General features: G+C 39.2%; 2 protein-coding genes across 9 annotated transcripts in view; one reads left to right on the forward strand and one right to left on the reverse strand.

Annotated features, from left to right (window-relative positions):
• DCBLD2 (discoidin, CUB and LCCL domain containing 2) overlaps positions 1–18368 on the forward strand; it is a 93159-nt gene extending 74791 nt beyond the window's left edge. The window contains exons 10-16 of the mRNA XM_057545998.1: positions 2792–2942; positions 3750–3836; positions 3983–4108; positions 7453–7546; positions 11331–11380; positions 13629–13766; positions 14480–18368. Of these exons, the coding sequence (XP_057401981.1) occupies positions 2792–2942; positions 3750–3836; positions 3983–4108; positions 7453–7546; positions 11331–11380; positions 13629–13766; positions 14480–14949 (1116 nt within the window). The 3' untranslated portion in view covers positions 14950–18368. The remainder of the gene's footprint in view (positions 1–2791; positions 2943–3749; positions 3837–3982; positions 4109–7452; positions 7547–11330; positions 11381–13628; positions 13767–14479) is intronic.
• The window catches only part of ST3GAL6 (ST3 beta-galactoside alpha-2,3-sialyltransferase 6), an 86753-nt gene continuing 78352 nt past the window's right edge, over positions 9979–18379 (reverse strand). For 5 of the 8 annotated variants that reach the window (XM_007164053.3, XM_057546003.1, XM_057546000.1 and 2 more), the window contains one exon: positions 9979–11935. The gene's annotated coding sequence lies outside the window, so the exon portion shown is untranslated. Of the gene's footprint in view, positions 11936–18023; positions 18151–18379 lie in introns of those variants that run through there. The other 3 variants (XM_057546001.1, XM_057546002.1, XM_007164048.2) reach the window with 3 other exon arrangements.

Here is an 18379-nt window from a genome sequence, read left to right on the forward strand (position 1 = left end):
CAGTTTGGAAAATTTGTATTGTTTTATCTTTAAGTTCACTAATCTATTCCTCTTCGGTGTCTGATCTGCTATTAATCCTATCTGGTGTATTTTATCTCCAACATTGTATTTTTCACTTCTAGATATTCAGTTTTTGGCTTTTAAAATTTCTTCCATGTCTCTCCTTAACATGCTCATGCTTTTCTTTACCTCTAAAACATATGGAGTATATAATAACCCTTTTAATGCCCTCGTCTACTAATACTGTATACTAACATGTCATATCTGGGTCTTTATATATTGTTAGATATTATGGGTCCTATTCTACATGCCTGCTAATTTTTGATTGGTTACCAGACATTGTGAACTTTATATTGCTTGGTGTTCGATTTCCTTTTTTTATTATTACTCCTTTAAATATTTTTGAGCTTTATTCTGGGATGCAGTTAGGTTCCTTGGAAATCATGTGATCTTTTCAAAGCTTACATTTTAGGTTAGGCAGCACCTGAGCAGCTTTAGTTCTAATTTTTCCCCACTACTGAGACAATACTGTTCTAAGAACTCAATCCAGTGTCCCATGTAGATGAGGTTTCTCCACTGTGTTGGCAACATAAGCTGGCCCAGCCCTGTGTGGCCCTGAGAATTGTTCTCCTGCTCCTTTCTAGTGGTTTTTTTTCCATCCGCAGATAGTTTAGTTAAAGGTGTAAGGGGAAACCCCAACAGACCCTAGAAGTCTCTGGGTAATTCTTTTCTCGCCCACGCTCTGCCCTGCAAATTCTAGCTGCCTTAGCCTCTCCATCTCTGAGCTCTCCCTCAATTCAGTGAGACCACCACGCTCTTTCCAGGCACTACTGGTGCAAGAGAAGGGCTCACGTCATTTGTTTTCCTCCCCTCGGGGAGCATTGCCCTATGCTGCCTGTTGTCTAGCCTCTGAAAACCATTGTTGCATGTATTTTATCTGATTTTTCAGATCTTTAAGGCAGAAGGATAAATCCAGTCCCTGTTAGTCTATCGTGGGTAGAAGTGGAAGTCCTTACATTGAATTACATGAAATAACAGTCTTTTTTGCCTCACTTATGTTTGTCCATCTGCTCTCTCATCTACTCCCAACTCAGGGGTAATTGATGTATTCATTTTCATACCCTTTCTAAGCACGCACACATGCATGAGCACATACACAAAGATTCAGACTGCTTTTGGTTTTGTTTTCAGAAAATGGGAATGTATATACAAGTTGTTTTCATAATATATTGCTTTTTAATAGTATGCCATTTTTGTGTTTGGTAATATCCAATAAAATGTAAGTTCCTTGAGGGTGAAAACTTTGACTTCCATTTCCATTTCACCCTTGTGGCACCTGTGAACCTCCACATTACATGGGGGGGGGTCATAATAAATGCTCATACATTAAATGTAAATCCTTTGTACTTAGTTTTTATGAAAGCTTTTTCCTTTAAGTTTTTTATGAAGATGAGATGGCAGTATGGAGTAAAATTTCAGGGATAGTTTTTATGTCCTAAGGTGATGATGTTTAGTTATTGTTCCTGTTCCACTAATATAATAGACTGCAAGGAATTGCCTTCATTTTACTTGAGAGTAAAATCTGAGGAAATAATGGAAGCTTACTAGTTCAGAGATTATTGTAACTTCAGACCTCTTTAAAAATGAAGGGTATTAAATCATCTTAGAAGTTTATAGTCGAATGCCATTTGAATCAGCCAGGAAGAAAATAGCTATAATATTCGGAAATAACTTGATTGAGGAGTTAAACATTTACTTGTTCTCACATTAACTGACAAAAAACCACTTGGATTTTCGGCAGGTATCTGTTTATTAATGGTCTTTAGAAACTGCCTAGGTAATTTGGCCTGAAGGAACGAAGAGGGCTCTTTTTTGCTTAGTGGAGCCCTATGGTTAAGTCAGAAGACACAGATTCAAATCACTGCTCTAAACTGACTGGCTATGTAGTCCACGTACATTGTATAAACTGCAGTGTTCTGGGTTCTGCCTATTTTGTAGGCTTGTCATGAAGAACATCTGAGTTAATTATATGAAGATGCTTTGTAAATAATTAAGAGCTGTTCCAGTGTGAGATACTACTATTATTTGCTTGAAATAGTTGAGGGAATGAAATAGTCACCTGATTATATTTTTACCTAAGGATTATTCATGTGATGCATTAGTGGCTGTTTAGTTATGATGATTAAACTAGGCAGTGGGCAGCATCACTTTTCTGGTTCAAATAGCAGGAAATAAAAATGTATGACATGGGAACTGTGTTTATATCGTTTCTCCAATAGGTGGAGCTATGTATCTGTTATGTGTTCGTTAGTGTATGTTCACTTTCAGTCTGTTTACTGAGAGAAAAATTATGAAAAGTACACAGTACAGCATTTCCTCTAAGACCTCAAATGTTCAATTATGCTTTACTTTGAAAATAAAATTAATATATTTAAATAGTTGGTGATTCCACAGGACTAGAGTTACTAATTTATTAATACAAGGTACTGTGCACTGCAATCCAAACCTTCTTCCCAAATTGCCAAGTTAGAACTTTTGTTATGTTTAAGTCATCTTAAAATCATTTCTATATTCAGTATTTTCCTCCTATGAAGTTTTTATGAAGAGTGTGCAGCTTCTTAATAGTTCTTCCAAATTATGATTAATTTATTTTCTTAGAAATTAATGCTTAATGTCACATTTTGCAGAGCTCATTTAAGGCCCAGAGCAAAAACCAAAAACATGTTTCAGTGGAGCAGTTTAGCCCTGGCCTCTTTTGATGTAAAGTACCAATTTCTGTTGTTTTTTAAAGATATTTCAAGGAAACAAAGATTATCACCAGGATGTGCGTAATAACTTTTTGCCACCAATTATTGCACGTTTTATTAGAGTGAATCCTACCCAATGGCAGCAGAAAATTGCCATGAAAATGGAACTGCTTGGATGTCAGTTTATTCCTAAAGGTAAAGCAACAGTATGTTTAAGACATGTGGTTTTCACTGGATTAATTAAAAATGACTGTGCTGTTCTCCGAGAAATTAATTAATAATAATGTAAGTGTTTATACTCTACAGTATGTTCTTAAAGGGATTTTTAAAAAGAAATAATTATCCCTATTAAATATCATGTTAGATATCAAACTGGTTTCCAAAATTACAAGTGGAAGAAGAAAGAGAGGGTGTCACTGATGAGATAATGCAATGAGATTGCTTTCCAAATGTAGTCTCAACCTTAATAATTTTTAATCAGGTCTCATGTAGTAGAATATTTGTATCATACAAGCACTGGTGATTGTAAGTCACCGTAACCTAAGTACCTTTTACTTTGAATAAATTAAAAATGGGAATAACTTCCTTCAAAATTATATAATATTTTAATACTTTGTTTACTGTTATGTCCCCCCAAACTACCATAGTGCCTGACACATAGTGGGCCCTCCATAAATATTTATTAAATGAATTGAGTGAGTAGTATATCATATTGTGACGACATTTTTATAGCTTTATCATTCAACATCATCTGACTCCCTGTTATTCTCCTTCCTAAGAAGATTCTTTTTGGACAATTTAATTATTTAAAAACTCAGAAATCCCAATACATTTGTGCATTTCATGCAGAGTATATTTATCCTTCTGATGTATTTCTCTGAAATTTAAAATTACCGTGCAGAATTAAGTACTCTAGGAAATGTTAAAGACATTTAAAATTACTATATTTAACTATGATTTTTATAAGCAAAATGTATAAACTTTTCTAAACCATTTTTCAAGGTCGTCCTCCAAAACTTACTCAGCCTCCACCTCCTCGGAGCAGCAGTGACCTCAAAAACACTACAGCCCCTACAAAAATAGCCAAAGGTATGCCTACTTTAAATGTGAGAATTTGATGTTCCCTGGATCTGTGGTATAATTTTCCATAAACATATTAAAAGCATTATAAAGTAACTATTTTAATCAAGCTGGTATAGATTAAAGAATAAAAAGTTTTTAAAACTTTTTTCAAGGTCGTGCCCCCAAATTTACTCAACCACTACAACCTCGAAGTAGCAATGAATTTCCTGCACACACAGAGCAAACAACTGCCACTCCTGAAATCAAAAATACCACCATAACTCCAAATGTAACCAAAGGTAGGCAAACCCAAAAATTAATACCTGTTCATAGTAGTGAGTTTTTTTTGTTTTTAACTTAAGTTTTCAGAAACATCTCTAGCTTTTAAACGCTCAGGGTTTTTTCCCTCTGTTTTTTAAGTACAGCAAAAAATTTGATTCCATACCTTATAGAAAAAACTGGCTGCATAGCTCTAAGTTCTGTCATCTGGTGCCGTGTAAAATGGTTCTTTAAATATTTAGAGATGGCTGCTGTGTTCTAGGCTTCCTCGTACGGTTTTTTTCCCTCTATGGCTAAATATGTGGAGTCTCAGGCTTAGGAAGATCATTTTTCTAGAAATAACTAAAACCATAGCAGGAAACAAACTTTTTTTCTGATTATATATTAATTTGCTGGATAGGGAACTTGGTAGGAAAAAGGGAAGAAGAAAAAAAAAAGTTTTGGTGAAAATAAATACTTCTTTTAAAACAAGATACTCTGTTAACATTGATTTTAGAAATTTGGTCTCTGTATTTTAAACGTTTACAGTTACTTTTTCAGATTATAAATAGTGTTTTTCAACTTACGTTCAAACTTTGCTTTTAATTATTAGTATATAAGGTGTTAACATATATAAAACATAGTAGTTTTTTAATTTTACTAGTTTGAAAACAAAATTTCTGTTGAATTCAGGAACAAAAAGCATCAGTGCCATGGAGGAATTAATTTCAGTGTTGACAGATAAAAAGCACACTAATTTTCAGGACATTGCAGAGAAGAGAAAGTAGTTCATTCAGAGTAACTTGTGCCACATAGAACTTAATCATTCTCATTTTCTGAAAATTTGTCTGGATTCAGATAACTTTCTACAACTTCCTACATGTCAGTTTCCTTCCTATCTTCTGAAGTATTCCCAAAGAGACCAATTTCTTTCTCATGCTGCAGGAAAAGCTAGTATTGACTGAAAAACAAAAAAAAAACCTCACAACCTAAAAGTTGAGAATTATGTTTTATTCAGGTTCTTACTGAGGACAGTAGCCTGGGATACAGCCTCTCAGATAGTTCTGAGAAACTGTTCCAAAGAGGGAGGAGCCAAGATTTATAGGGGTTTATGCTGGAAAAAATGGAGTCAAACATCAAAAAATTACTGCTAATCACGAAAAGCAGACATCTCAAGTTAATGATTTTAGTGCTTTTCTATGTGTGGGAAGATGCAAGAGTCTGAGCTCACTGAAATTATTCATTGATATGTGTCTTAACTGTTTAGAGCCAGTATTCTGTTTTTCTCCATCCTGAATTCCCCTCAGGGTGCACAGTCATGGGGTGCGGGTAGTGGCTGAGGACTTGGTGGCAGCTCTTTGAATTGGCAGGGGCAACATTTATTTTGTCCAGTCTAAAGAGAAGCAAAGGTTGACAGAGACAAGAAATTTCAGCATCCCACAAAGAGCTTCTTAGCAGTTTACAGAAAGCATGCGTTTGGGTGGAATCCCAGACCACATACCCAGATGGAAAAACAGTCATTTAAAAGTGTTGTTCATCTTAAAATCTGATTATAGAATTTTAAAATCTTAGTACTAAAAGTGTTCTTAAAGCATTTTCTTCCAGAACTAGGATCCCTGTAATCTTTAAAGTAACAACATCTAGGTCTTTTTGGTTGAAGACCTCCTGTCTCCTTTTCTCTGGAACAGTAGTATGTAGACTTTTTATTGTTTTTTGAACCTAAGCATATATTTTAATGCCTCTGATTAAGTCAGACTGTATCCATCTGAACCTGATTATTCTCTCTACAGTTTCACAAATTTTAGGGATAAAGCACATTTGCTTTTCTAATTTCTTAGTCCTTTCTATCCTGAGTGATGATTTCTGTTTTATTCACTTCTCCTTTCTCCATTTTTACATACAGGCTGAGAGTGATGCTGGTGAAAATCATGTCATGGTCAGATTTGTGCCACTGTCATGTCCAGATCCTCCCTCAGTGGGGCCCTCAGTAGCAGCTGGTGGTCTTTCTGTTTCCCTCGTTAGCTCTTTTGTCTGTTCTCAACAGTAGCCGTTTGAAACATTCTCTGTATTTTTCAAACCCTTGACCCAGAGATCCTCAGTCACTCTCAGTTACATCTTCAGCTTCCCAAAGTAGAAGCCATTCGAAGGGCACTTCCTTTTTTTGGAGCCTGCATAGTCACCTAGTTCCCATCCATACAGCTTCTCAGAGGCCTGGTGTTAATTGATTATCCTCTCCCTCCCTGTATCTTCAGCTTCTTTCTCTCTTTGGTGTGATTATAAGGAGTAAATAAGATGCAGGTCTGGCGCTTAGTGCCCAGTAAATAGCAGTTGTTGCTGTTATCACCCTCATGGCCAGGAGGAGGTTGAGAGGTGGAGGAAGAAACTAGCATCCCAATTGACCTTAAGACCATTTCTGCCCAGGATTCTTTATCTATGGAGTGAGATAAGGGGATTAAGTGATCTCCAAGTCCCTGCAGGCTCCAGCATTGTATTGGTTTCTGCCTTGTTCGTACACACATTTGGTTTCTATACTTAATACTATGTTATTATCTTCTTGCATCTATAAATATTTTGCCATCACTTCCAATTGCTGGATAATATTTTATTATAATATTATATTATAAGGATAATATTTTATTATAACGAGGAGACCATGATTTACTTATTCCCTTTCATTGTTGGGCATTTGTATTACTTCCAGTTTTACAATCTTCTGCAGACACAGAAGCAAACATATTTAAAGGTACATCTTTGAATGCCATCTTAATTTTTTCCTAAGAATAAATTCTACATAGAGAATTGCCAAGTAATAGGTTTTTATAGATATTGCCCCAAAATGCCAATCAGAAAGGTAGTTTCAATTTACAGTCCCATCAAAATCCCTGTTTCCTGATACCCTCTTCAACAATTAGTTGTTCTTTTAAATATTTGCCAATTTGATAAGCAAAAATAGCATCTTTCTGATTACTAGTGAGGTGAACATCCTTAATGGTCACTTGTGCTCTTAATGCGTTGCTCTTTCATCTCTGCTGATTTTTCTGTTGTTTATTTTTTACTTGTAAATTCTGTAATAGATTAACTATATTAACCTTTTATCACATATGCAGAAAATATGTTTTCCCAGTTTATCATTTTTCTTTTAATTTGTCTTGGTGATTTAAAAACATGCAAAGGTGGAGCAAATAATGTGACGCACTTCCATGTATCCCTGAAGGCCTCTGCGGTTACCACTCGCGCCCACTCTCATTGCATAAATTATGTTTATGGTATTTTTTTGAGATAGAGAAGCTTTGAATGGTGATATGGTTAATCTGTACTCTTCTCCTTAATGATTTCTGCCTTTGGTATTAATGTGTGTTTTGGTTTGTTTGCGTTTGTTTTTCAGATGTAGCCTTGGCCGCCGTCCTTGTCCCTGTGCTGGTCATGGTCCTTACCACTCTCATTCTCATACTAGTGTGTGCTTGGCATTGGAGAAACAGGTTTGTACAAAACTAGTTCGCCTGACTGGTCCTAGAGGGGATGTTTCCAAATGTGAAATAGAAACTAAATATAGAAGATGAACTTTTTTGAGAGGGAGAGTTAAGATAGTCATTAGAATAAAAATATATACATTTCTCCTTTATTCCTGTAAAAAATGAGTAAGTTCAATTCCATAATCAGTTACTGAGTACCTTTATTGTATCAAATTTTGTATTATACAATGGGTTACACACATTAGTAAGATATAATAGATACTTAGTAACACTGAAAGAATGAGACACAATTATTATCTACAGATTGTTTAGCAGGGTTGACCACTGTACTTTGGCATGATGAGTTGTATGTGAAGTGCTGGGGAACACAGACGCAAGAACCATGAGAGTTACCTGAAACCTTTTTTTCAGAAAAGAGTAGTCCTCAAATTTGGCATGGTTTGCCTTAAAGGAGGGATTAGATTTGGCTAGATAGAGGAAGAGAGACTGGCCCAGATTGATGGAATGTCTTGCGGGAAGGCACAGAGTTGTGGAATGTAGGCAGAACAGTGAGTCATCCCACAGAGGCTTGGCATGCGGGAGCTCTAGGAGACCCATAGAAATGCAGCCTGGGCCTGAACCAGGAAGGACTTTCTGTAGATGGGGAAATCATTGAGCAGTGTTCAGCGGACAGGTGATATTATCAGACGATTGTAGGAAAATGGTGGCAGGAGGGTGGATTGAAGAGGAGAGAGAGACTAGAAGAGGCAGAGAGAAGAGCTAGGAAACTATTAAGGCCACACAGGAACGTGACACAGCAATTCTAGGAAAGGGAGAGACGTGGAGGGGGAGACGTTTCCCAGAGGCGTCAGTGCGGGGCTTGACTGGCTACTTGCTGAGGAAGGAGGAGGATCTAAGGTCCTCTCAAGTTTCTGGCTTGTGCACTTGACCGGTAGAGATGTCGTGAGTAGAGGTAACAGAGTAGGAGGACAGATTTGGTGACTGACAGGTTTGGAGGGACCTCATTTGTCTAGCCATCCAACAGATATTTGAGCTCCTACTCCCTGCCAAGTACTGAGCCGTGTGCTGGGAGTCCAGTGGTGAACCCCCGAGTCTATGGATGGGAGAGGATACTTTGCAGAACACCTTCCACCATGGAACCTGTTTGTTGCAGGGCCCAGCAGTAAGGGCAGGTAGGAATCACGGGATTGGAGATAAAACAGTAGCCAATATTCAATTCACAAGTCACTCAGACTACTACACATAATTAGCACACAACACAGGTTAGGCAAAGTAGGGGGGGGGCAGGGGACGAGGGTGTAAACGAACCACTCCAAGAGAAGCCTTGAAGGAGGCATCTCGGCACCAACAGCAGCACATGACAAGTGAGGGTGGGAAGTCACCCCGGCTCCAGCAGGGCCTCAGGCGGCGTCCATCTGGAACCGCTCTCAGCAGCATGGGGGCCTCCAGCCAAGATCTTTCGGGTCACTCGGTTCAGTGGTCTCCTCCTAAGGAGTAAGCTTTACCCCAGGGGAGGAGTCTGGACTCCTTCAGTTGCTGTCTGTTCCCGTGCCGTACATGGGCCATCAGACTTCTTATCTAAAGTAATATTCTCAGTTTATCATTCGAGGACACTGGCAATCCTACAGTGGACGTTTCAAAACAACTCATAGGCAAGTTCGTGTTGGCCACTGGGACTCCATTTTGAACTACGTAACATGTCTTAAATAGCTTAAATCCTCTAAGTTTCACCCAAGATGAGTAGGAATCATAACACAAAAGAAACACATAACACATCATAACCGTACCAACCACAGTGTGTTCCACGGGTGGAAGGAAGCTGGAGGAGGCGTGGGTCCCGGATTCCTGGTGGTGGGGGGCCGTCTGTGCAGAACTGACAACTTAGCATGAAGGCACGAGGCGGGGGAGGAGGGAACAGGGCTCTGGGAGAGTCCAGGAAGGAAAGTTCACGATGCTTTCAGGGAACCGGACAGCAACAGTAGTAGTGGTGAGAACAGCAGCAACGGCAAAGTTTCATAGAAAATAAAATGAAATGCTGGTTTTAAATGTTTTTCTAAATGCCTTACGTGTTTTAACTCATTTAATCCTTAAAACAACCTGTGAAGCAGGTGTTGTTATAAATCCCATTTTATAGAAGAGGAAAGTGAGACTGAGAGAGCACAGGTAACTTGTCCGAGGTCACCTGGTCAGCACATGGCAGGGTGGAGATTTGGTCCAGGCTTCAGAGCCCGTGCTGTTACCGCTGCAGCCTCTGATCAATCGGCAGTTCAAGTCTAACCCTCTGCGGTTAAAGCCCCAGGGCGTGGGGGTGAGGACAGGGGATTAGAGCTGTTGAGAGGCAGGAGGCAAGTCCTGAGATCAGTTTGGGATGGCGTTTAAAGGACTCTGGACATTCAGACTCCCAAGAGGCAAGATGGAACACGAGCCTGTTGAGGACAAAAGGTCTGAGCTGCAGAATTGAGGTTACTTCTACGAACGTAGTGGATGAAATTGCTGACCACTGGCTTTGTGATAAGGAGTAAAGAGGAAGTGCCATTAAAGGGCTTATGGAAAGTAGCCAGGAGAAAAGTAATAATAAAAACAGCTGCAAGTTACTGAATCCCTAACCCATGCCAGGCCCCGTTCTAAGTACTTTACGTGTAACGAATAAATCACCTGCAGCTTTGTCACTGGAGATCAAGAATATGAAATCCTTTATAGTACAACCCTTGGACAGCTTCAGCACCTACCATCTCGTCCACAAATTTTACGCTATACCTTACTTTGAAATAATGAAGTATTATATTTTAAATACAGCCAGACTTTAAAATGAGGGAGCTTTTAGTATCAATAATAAAAACATAGTCTTATACTAGAGAAGAATGTTTCGAAGTAGGAAAAGCACATAGCTTGGGCTTTTTGAGAAAGCCCCGTTTGTGATCTTCAGCAAGTCACATAACCCTCTTTTCCTCGTTTACAACACTAGAACAACTTCTTTCTCTTTAGCTTGCAGAGCATTATTTTAATTAGGTGTACATCAGAAAATGTCCTTTTGTGTGCTTGATTTTTTTCTTTTTAAAAGGCTCACGGTAGATAGCAATTCTTAATGTTGGGGAGGGACAGAAGTTTCTCCGGGGGAGGATGTGTCAGAATTCTGAGAGGCAGGCTGGGGAAGAACCTTCTTAGTTGCACACGTGGCCCTCGGTCCCCTCACTGTTAGTGACGGCGTTGGCTTATCTTGGGCAGGGTGGAGGAATCAGGTCTATGCAGTTAAGGGTGTGTGACACTTTAAACTTCTCAGGGGCAAAGGACTGTAGAAAAAAAGTAGTAAGTTGAAAAAAAGTAACAACGCAGAAGAAAATATGGGGGTTTTGTTCTTGTATCCTGTGAACTTTGTGAATCGACTGATTTGTGAAATTTGTATTTGAAACCAAAACAAACCTAACGTGATTTCCCCATAATAATCCACGTGTCAGGGTTGGGTCTTTGATTTGATTCAGGGTTTTTATCTACAGACTTAGTCTTTTTTTTTTTTTAATCCCTTTATCCATTTGAGTGGAAAATAGTTGGGTAACAAGATAACTGTCTCAGGAGATAGTTGTTTAATATTTATTGAGAGTCCAGAATTCATGAGCCTCAGCAGTGGCAACTTCGAAAGTCAAGTGAAAGAGGTCTCCCAGGGAAATCAGCAAATAGAAATGTGTACTCTTGACTAATTATTAACTTTGGTGTTTATCCTGCAGTTTCAGAGCTTTCTTACTAGTGAATTCACTCTATTTGCTAACTTTTTTTTTTTTCTGTATTTTTCCAGAAAGAAAAAAGCTGAAGGCACCTATGACTTACCTTACTGGGACCGGGCAGGTAATTGGTGGCTTTACATCTCTTTCCATCAGAGGGAAGCCCCTGCCCTCCACCTGGCAGCAGTGAAAGAGGAAAGCCATTTTCAGGCCCACGTAAACTCCCCAGCACTGTTAGAAAAATGGCATTCCTCTTCTGTTCTGATCACTTTTACTTTTCTGTAAAATCTCTCTAGTCTGTAAGTAACGAAATGGGAAGTAAGAATTTCTCATAACACATGCTCTGTTCTTTTCCTTTTGGAAAACTTGTCTGGTTTGTCCCACGTATGTATCGGTCTTGAGGAGACCAGCTTTCTGTGTGGTGTACGTGAACACTAGGTAAGAAGCAGAGGATTGCGGTCCTGATGACACAGTGTGTGTGTATGTGTGTGTCACTCTGCTGTGGATATTTACCGCAGTGGAGTTCAGCGGTTTACGAGTCAGTGAAGTCTGCTGTCTCTGCCGTGAGTTGTCATCTTCCGCATTCCTGCTTTCTGTGGCAGGTGGCAGGTTGCTGCAGGTGACACCAGGGGCCTTCTGCGGGCGGGCCTCCCACTTCCCAGGCTCACCACTGGAATGACTGTCAGGAGTCAAAAGAGTTCACTGTGACGAGGGTAGAAAAGAGCAGTGATGGGGGCAGCTCTCGGGCTGCTACTTCTCATCGTCATCCCCCCACCCCCCGCAGGGCTGGTCTTAAAATTTTTTAAACTTATTAAAACTTATTAAAGACCACTGCTATAACAAACTATATCTGGCTGCACTGTAGTAGCAGTGATTTGCTTCAGTATATGCTTTTGATAGAGATTTCTACCGTGTCCTGCTTTGCACTGGATAGTCTTTTTTTTTTTTTTTTTTTAATTTATTTATTTATTTATTTATTTTTTGGCTGCGTTGGGTCTTCGTTGCGGTGCGCGGGCTTTCTCTAGTTGCGGTGAGCACAGGCTCTAGGCATGCGGGCTCAGTAGTCGTGGCTCGCGGGCTCTAGACTGCAGGCTCAGTAGTTGTGGCGCACGGACTTTGTTGCTCCGCAGCATGTGGGATCTTCCCGGACCAGGGCTCGAACCCATGTCCCCTGCTCTGGCAGGCGGACTCCCAACCACTGCGCCACCAGGGAAGTCCCTGCACTGGATAGTCTTATCAAAGCAAAAAATAAGTTTGAACAGCTTAAGGAACTAGAAAAAGAAGAACAAACTAAACCCAAAGCTATTGGGAAGAAGGAAATAATAAAGGTTAGAGAAGAGAGGAACAAAATAGAGAATAGGAAGAAACAGAAAACAGCAAGTGTTGGCAAGAATGTGGAGAAACTGGAACCCCTGTGCACTGTTGGTGGGAATGTAAAAGTACAGCTTCTGTGGAAAACAGAATTTTTTGTCAGTTCCTCAAAAAATTAAAAATAGAATTACCATGTGAACCAGCAATTCCACTTCTAGGTATATACCCAAAAGCATTGAAAGCAGAGTCTTGAAAAGATACTTTTACATCCATGTCATAGCAGCGTTATTCAGAATAGTTAAAACATGGAAGCAATCCAAGTGTCTATCCACCAATAAATGGATAAGCAAAATGTGGTTATACACATAAAATGGAATATTAAGCCTTAAAAAGGAAGGAAATTCTGCAATATATACTACATCGTGGATGAATCTTGAGGCGATTATGCTAAATGAAATAAGCCAGTCGCAAAAAGAAAAATAGCATATGATTCCATTCATACGAGGTACTTAGAGTACTCAAAATTATAAAGACAGAAAGTAGAGTGGTGCTTGCCAGGGGCTGAGGGGAAGAATCAGGAATTATGGTTTAATAGGTATGGAATTTCAGTTTCACAAGATGAAGAAAGTTCTGGAGATGGACGGTGGGGAGGGTTGCACAACAATGTGAATGTGTGTCTAATAACACTGAGCTGTTCGATTGAAAATGGTTCAGGGCGTTCCCTGGTGGCCTAGTGGTTAGGACTCCAGGCTTTCACTGCTGTGGCCCCGGTTCCGTCCCCGGTCGGGGAACTGAGATCCTGCAAGCCGTGCAGCGCAGCCAAAAAAAAAATGGTTAAGATAGGAAATTTTATGTTGTGTGTATTTTACCACCAGAACAACAACAAAACAAAACAACAACAACCAAAGAAGCCAAAAAACCTTGAACACAAAGGCTGGTTTGTATAAATATTTGTTATAGAAGTGGCTTAAATGCAACAGGATTTCTCCCTTCATATACTGTTATCATTTCAAACATAGCTTTCTGTGTAATGGTCTCTTTTGCTTACGATCACAATGAAGGTTGGTGGAAAGGAATGAAGCAGTTTCTTCCTGCCAAATCAGTGGAGCACGAGGAAACCCCAGTTCGCTACAGCAGTAGTGAAGTGAATCACCTGAGTCCTAGAGAAGTCACCACGGCGCTGCAGGCTGACTCTGCAGGTACCTAGCGCTGCCACCACGGGAAGGAGAGGCTGCCGCGTGCGCTGTAAAGTGCCGTGAGATTTGCAGTGCCTTTCATCTGTTTCATGCGTAGCAGATGAGCTAGTTTCCTAATATAGAACCACTTTTTAAAAAGACCTCGAGAGAGTCATTTCTGTGTCTTAGATGTTCTGTCCATAAAACTGGGGTACTCATTTCTGAAAACTTTGGGCATTTTGTCTGCTTACCTGAAATTTCGTTTGGTTTTTTTGGGCGTTTGGGGGTTTTAAAAGGAGAGCAGGAAAGACACAGTGGCCTCACAGTATTTATCCTATTAACCTAGAATATATTTTAAACATTTCCTAATATTTGAAAAAGAAAAAAGAAATCTATGAAATTATTTTCCAAGACGAATATTATTTCAGTAATGGAGCATTTATTTTCCAATGAAATGCTGTCTATAAGTCTGAAGAACATATACACTCTTTATGCAGACTTCCATGAATGAAGCTTTCTGGCACATTGACTTATTACCATGAGATACAGGGTAACGTCTTTAGTTTTAATTTTTGAAGTTAGTTCTTGCGGGAAGATCCATCAGTCTCCGTTGATAACACAAGTGCCATAAAGAGGTGTTTGTTTTTGGTGCAAGCCTGCAGCTGCCACCCTGCCTTATAGGATCCCTGCCTTAATGCGATAACTTTTCTGTTGTCTGTGTTTTGCGATACCCACAGAGTATGCACAGCCACTTGTGGGAGGAATTGTTGGCACACTCCATCAGAGGTCTACCTTTAAACCAGAGGAAGGCAAAGAAGCAGGCTATGCTGACCTAGACCCTTACAGCTCCCCTGTGCAGGAAGTCTATCATGCCTATGCTGAACCACTCCCGGTTACTGGGCCTGAGTACGCAACCCCAATTGTCATGGATATGTCCGGGCACCCCACAGCTTCGGTTGGCCTGCCCTCAGCGTCCACTTTCAAAGCTGCAGGGAACCAACCTCCCCCTCTAGTGGGAACATACAGCACTCTTCTCTCCAGGACTGACAGCTGCTCCTCCGCCCGGGCCCAGTACGATACGCCGAAAGGTGGGAAGCCGACTCCAAGTGCCCCAGATGAATTGGTGTACCAAGTGCCACAGAGCGCACAGGGGCTGTCAGGAGCAGGGAGGGATGGTGGATGTGGTGTTTTTAAAGATATCCTTTGAAGGTGATGCTGCTTTTTACAAAGCATCATTTTAAAGCACATGGCCTTTTTAAAATTGTATTAGTGGTAGTAATATATAGAACGTATTACATATCTGTCACGGACGTGGTTGGGGGAAATGTGATGACCGAGGTACAGGAAACTACTAATCTTGCCATCTAGCTTTAAAAGTGTTACTGTAGCACAGTTACTGCTTGCCTATTAAATTTCAAATACCCTGTTTGTTACTACTGTAAAACACTATTTTATACAGAAAAAGCTCCCTACTATGCACTTCAAAGAAATTAAAAATCACTGAGAGTATTTATTACCAGTGCTGCAGTTACATTGATGAACTCGAGATGGCTCTGTAAGCCTTTCTGGCAATAACGCATGGTACTGTTATAAAATGTCTGATGGCTTGAAATTCTGCTCTTTGTGAAAGGTGGGTACTATCATGACTTCTTCCTCTTCTATTCCTATATTGCTTTCTGAATTTTTTTAGAAAATAGTGACATAATCCTTGTTTTGATTGCAGTCATATATATATACTTATCCATCTTTCCTTAGGAAGAGCTATAGCTGGGAAACTGACCTGCAGTGAGCAGAGTGATTTTCCACTTTCTGACACTCTAACGAGCTTTAACATTTCATAGTACATAACTTGGCCTCATCCCTGCTTGTTCCACCTGGGGCCCTTGGTGGCCAGCCCCGTTCTTGTGTTTATAAATGCTTGAGTTTTTTCAGTGGGTGATGCTTGCTTTATCAACCTCATTATTTCAGATCCCCTAAGGTTTCCATGTGAAAACAGGAACAACTTTACAAATTAAAAAAGCTGTAAAGGAGATTCTCCGCCCCGAACTTTACTTGCAATGGAATTTTTCCTAGGAGAGTTGTGAAAAGTTGAGGGTTTCTAAAAGTGAACACTAAACAATACCCACTTATATTTATCACGGTGAAAGGCAAAATCATGACTCCTCGGGAGTCATATAAATTACCCACCCACCCCCGCCGCCAAAAAAAGTAACCGAATTTGTCCTCTTTGGTTTTATGTATACAGATTATTCTTTGACTCTCAAGGTAATTTATTGTTTTTAGTCGAATAAAGAAATACTTGTTTTCCACAGTAAACTACTGTAAGAAATGTAAACCCAGCATGTATTCTTCAGCTCTGTTTGATTATGCCATCTATGTGGTAGGGGGTGCAGTCCTTTATATCATACCTAGGGAACAAATGTTTCAGCATCCTAGCAAGGGAAAATTCCTGTCTTGTTTTTGATACCTCTGGGCAACTTCTTTGTCACCATTTGCCCAGAACTAGTTTAAATGACTGAAATAGAAACCATGTGCAGTTTATTAGCGTTAGTGTGGAAACCATCTTTAAAAGTCTTTAGACTGGTAAGATGATATGAGAAGCTGACCATATGATTAAAATATATAAAACTTGACATCCCCTCTTCTATCAATCAATATAAACCTTAGTTTGCAGACTTAATATTGAAATATACTTCCCCATCAGGTTCTAGTCATTTCTTTTAGCCTGTGCCACCAGATGATGGCAGAATATGCTAAATTTGACTAATGATGTAGTGTTCATTTCGCTTGCTTCCATGAGTCTATCAGTATTGTAAAACGTTGCTTCAAAACAGAACTGCCTATTTCTACAGCCTCCCTGCCTTCTAGTTGTATGATTTTGTTGGTCTTATTTTCAGTGGCTTTTCCTTTTTCCAACAGACTTTTGAGGCATAATTTTATTCACTGAAAAACCAATACACATTTTGTTTCAAAATATCTGAAACAAAAAGCACAGATGTTGAACTTTTATTAAAACCTATGAATGTGTAAAGCACATGTATTAATGCAGTCATCCCCTTTCAGGTGGGAAGAGAGTAAACCAATTGCTTTATTTTTTTATTCGTCCTTAGTATACAAAAATATACTTTTTCTCAAATCATATGCCTGTTTGAAGCTTTAAGAGAAATGATTTCAGTAACTTTCATTTTTCCAAAGATGCTTGCTATTTTTGTTTGTGTGTACCTGATTGTTTTCCCATAGAACTTTTTTTTTTGAGAAGCAAATGTTTTCTTAAATAATGCATGTTTTAAGACTTGATTCATATATTGCCACTGTGCTGTTTGAACTACCAATAATTTTTATAAAATACCTAGTTTTTACTACTATTATATATTTTACTTTCCAAATGAAGAGCTGAGCCTGATACAAAGGGTTGTACTGGTTTGTACTTTTTCTTTTAATTCGTATGTTTTCATATTAGAGTTTTGTTTTGGGTTGTTTTTTTTTTCTAATGTTACTATGTCTGCTATATATACAGCTTTGGAGACAATCAAGTAACAACTGAAAATGTGAAAGTAACCATTTTTTACAAAATTCCCTTGGAATTTTTATTCTTTGCTTGAAACATGTAAAAGACTTAACTCACTGTGGCTTATTGGATTAAATTCTTTCCTGTTAATGCAGTTATAAAAGTAGAATCAGACAGTGGTGCAGGAAATGTGGCCCTTAAGGTTTCATAAAATTACACTGGCTTCGCTGTTACTTGATCTTGGGAACCGGCAGTTAAAGGGAAGATATTGTGAATGCTGATTTATATTTTATTGAAAGCTGTAAATTTAAATAGATCCTATTGCGTATGCAGGGTCTAGCCCAGTTATTTAAGTTCACGTGTCACTGTTTGCACTTTGTATTGAACAATGGGTTTATTCGCTGTTGAAATGGTTCGAGCAGAGGATTTATACAGTAACTGAAATTAGGATGTTATGTATACACTTGCCCCCCCTCCCCCCCCACCCCCCCACCCCCGCCCTGGAGGGAACAGAAAATGAGCTCGTTTAAATATGAATGTGGCTGTAATTCTATGGAATGTGATAAAGCTTGAACTTCTTTCCCTGGGCTCCACATTGTTACCTGGAGAGCAAGAGGGTTACAGAAACACCATGTCAGATAATACAATTCGAAAGAATGAATAGATTAGGTGGGACAATAAAAGCTTTTCAGCCCCTCTTAAGAGAAATCAATGAAGCTCTGCTTATTAAAAAAAAAAAAAAAATTACCTACTGGCTCTGCCTTTCAGTTCTGAACTTGAAGTCCCTAAACTGCAAAATCTAAGGAAGAGTTGGATACTTTTAGGTCAACTGTGGCACCAATTCTCATTTAATCCAACTTGTGACTAGTTTCTTCTCATCTCTCCTCTTCTTTTTTGGCACTGGGAAAGGTAGAAACAAAACATGTATTGAAATACGTATTGGAAATAAAAATGGCTTGAGTGTCAGTGATATTCTCCCAGAATGTACTTTTCTTACCTCGGCATGTACTGTAGTCACTCAGTATTTGTATATGTTGCTAGAATTTAGATTGTATAAATAGTGAGATTTTAATGTGTTCATGTTTTTAATAAATTGTATATATGTGTCTTGTTCAGGGTTTTTTGTTTG

This window comes from Balaenoptera acutorostrata, chromosome 4 (assembly GCF_949987535.1).
Source record: "Balaenoptera acutorostrata chromosome 4, mBalAcu1.1, whole genome shotgun sequence".
Lineage (NCBI taxonomy): Eukaryota > Metazoa > Chordata > Mammalia > Artiodactyla > Balaenopteridae > Balaenoptera > Balaenoptera acutorostrata.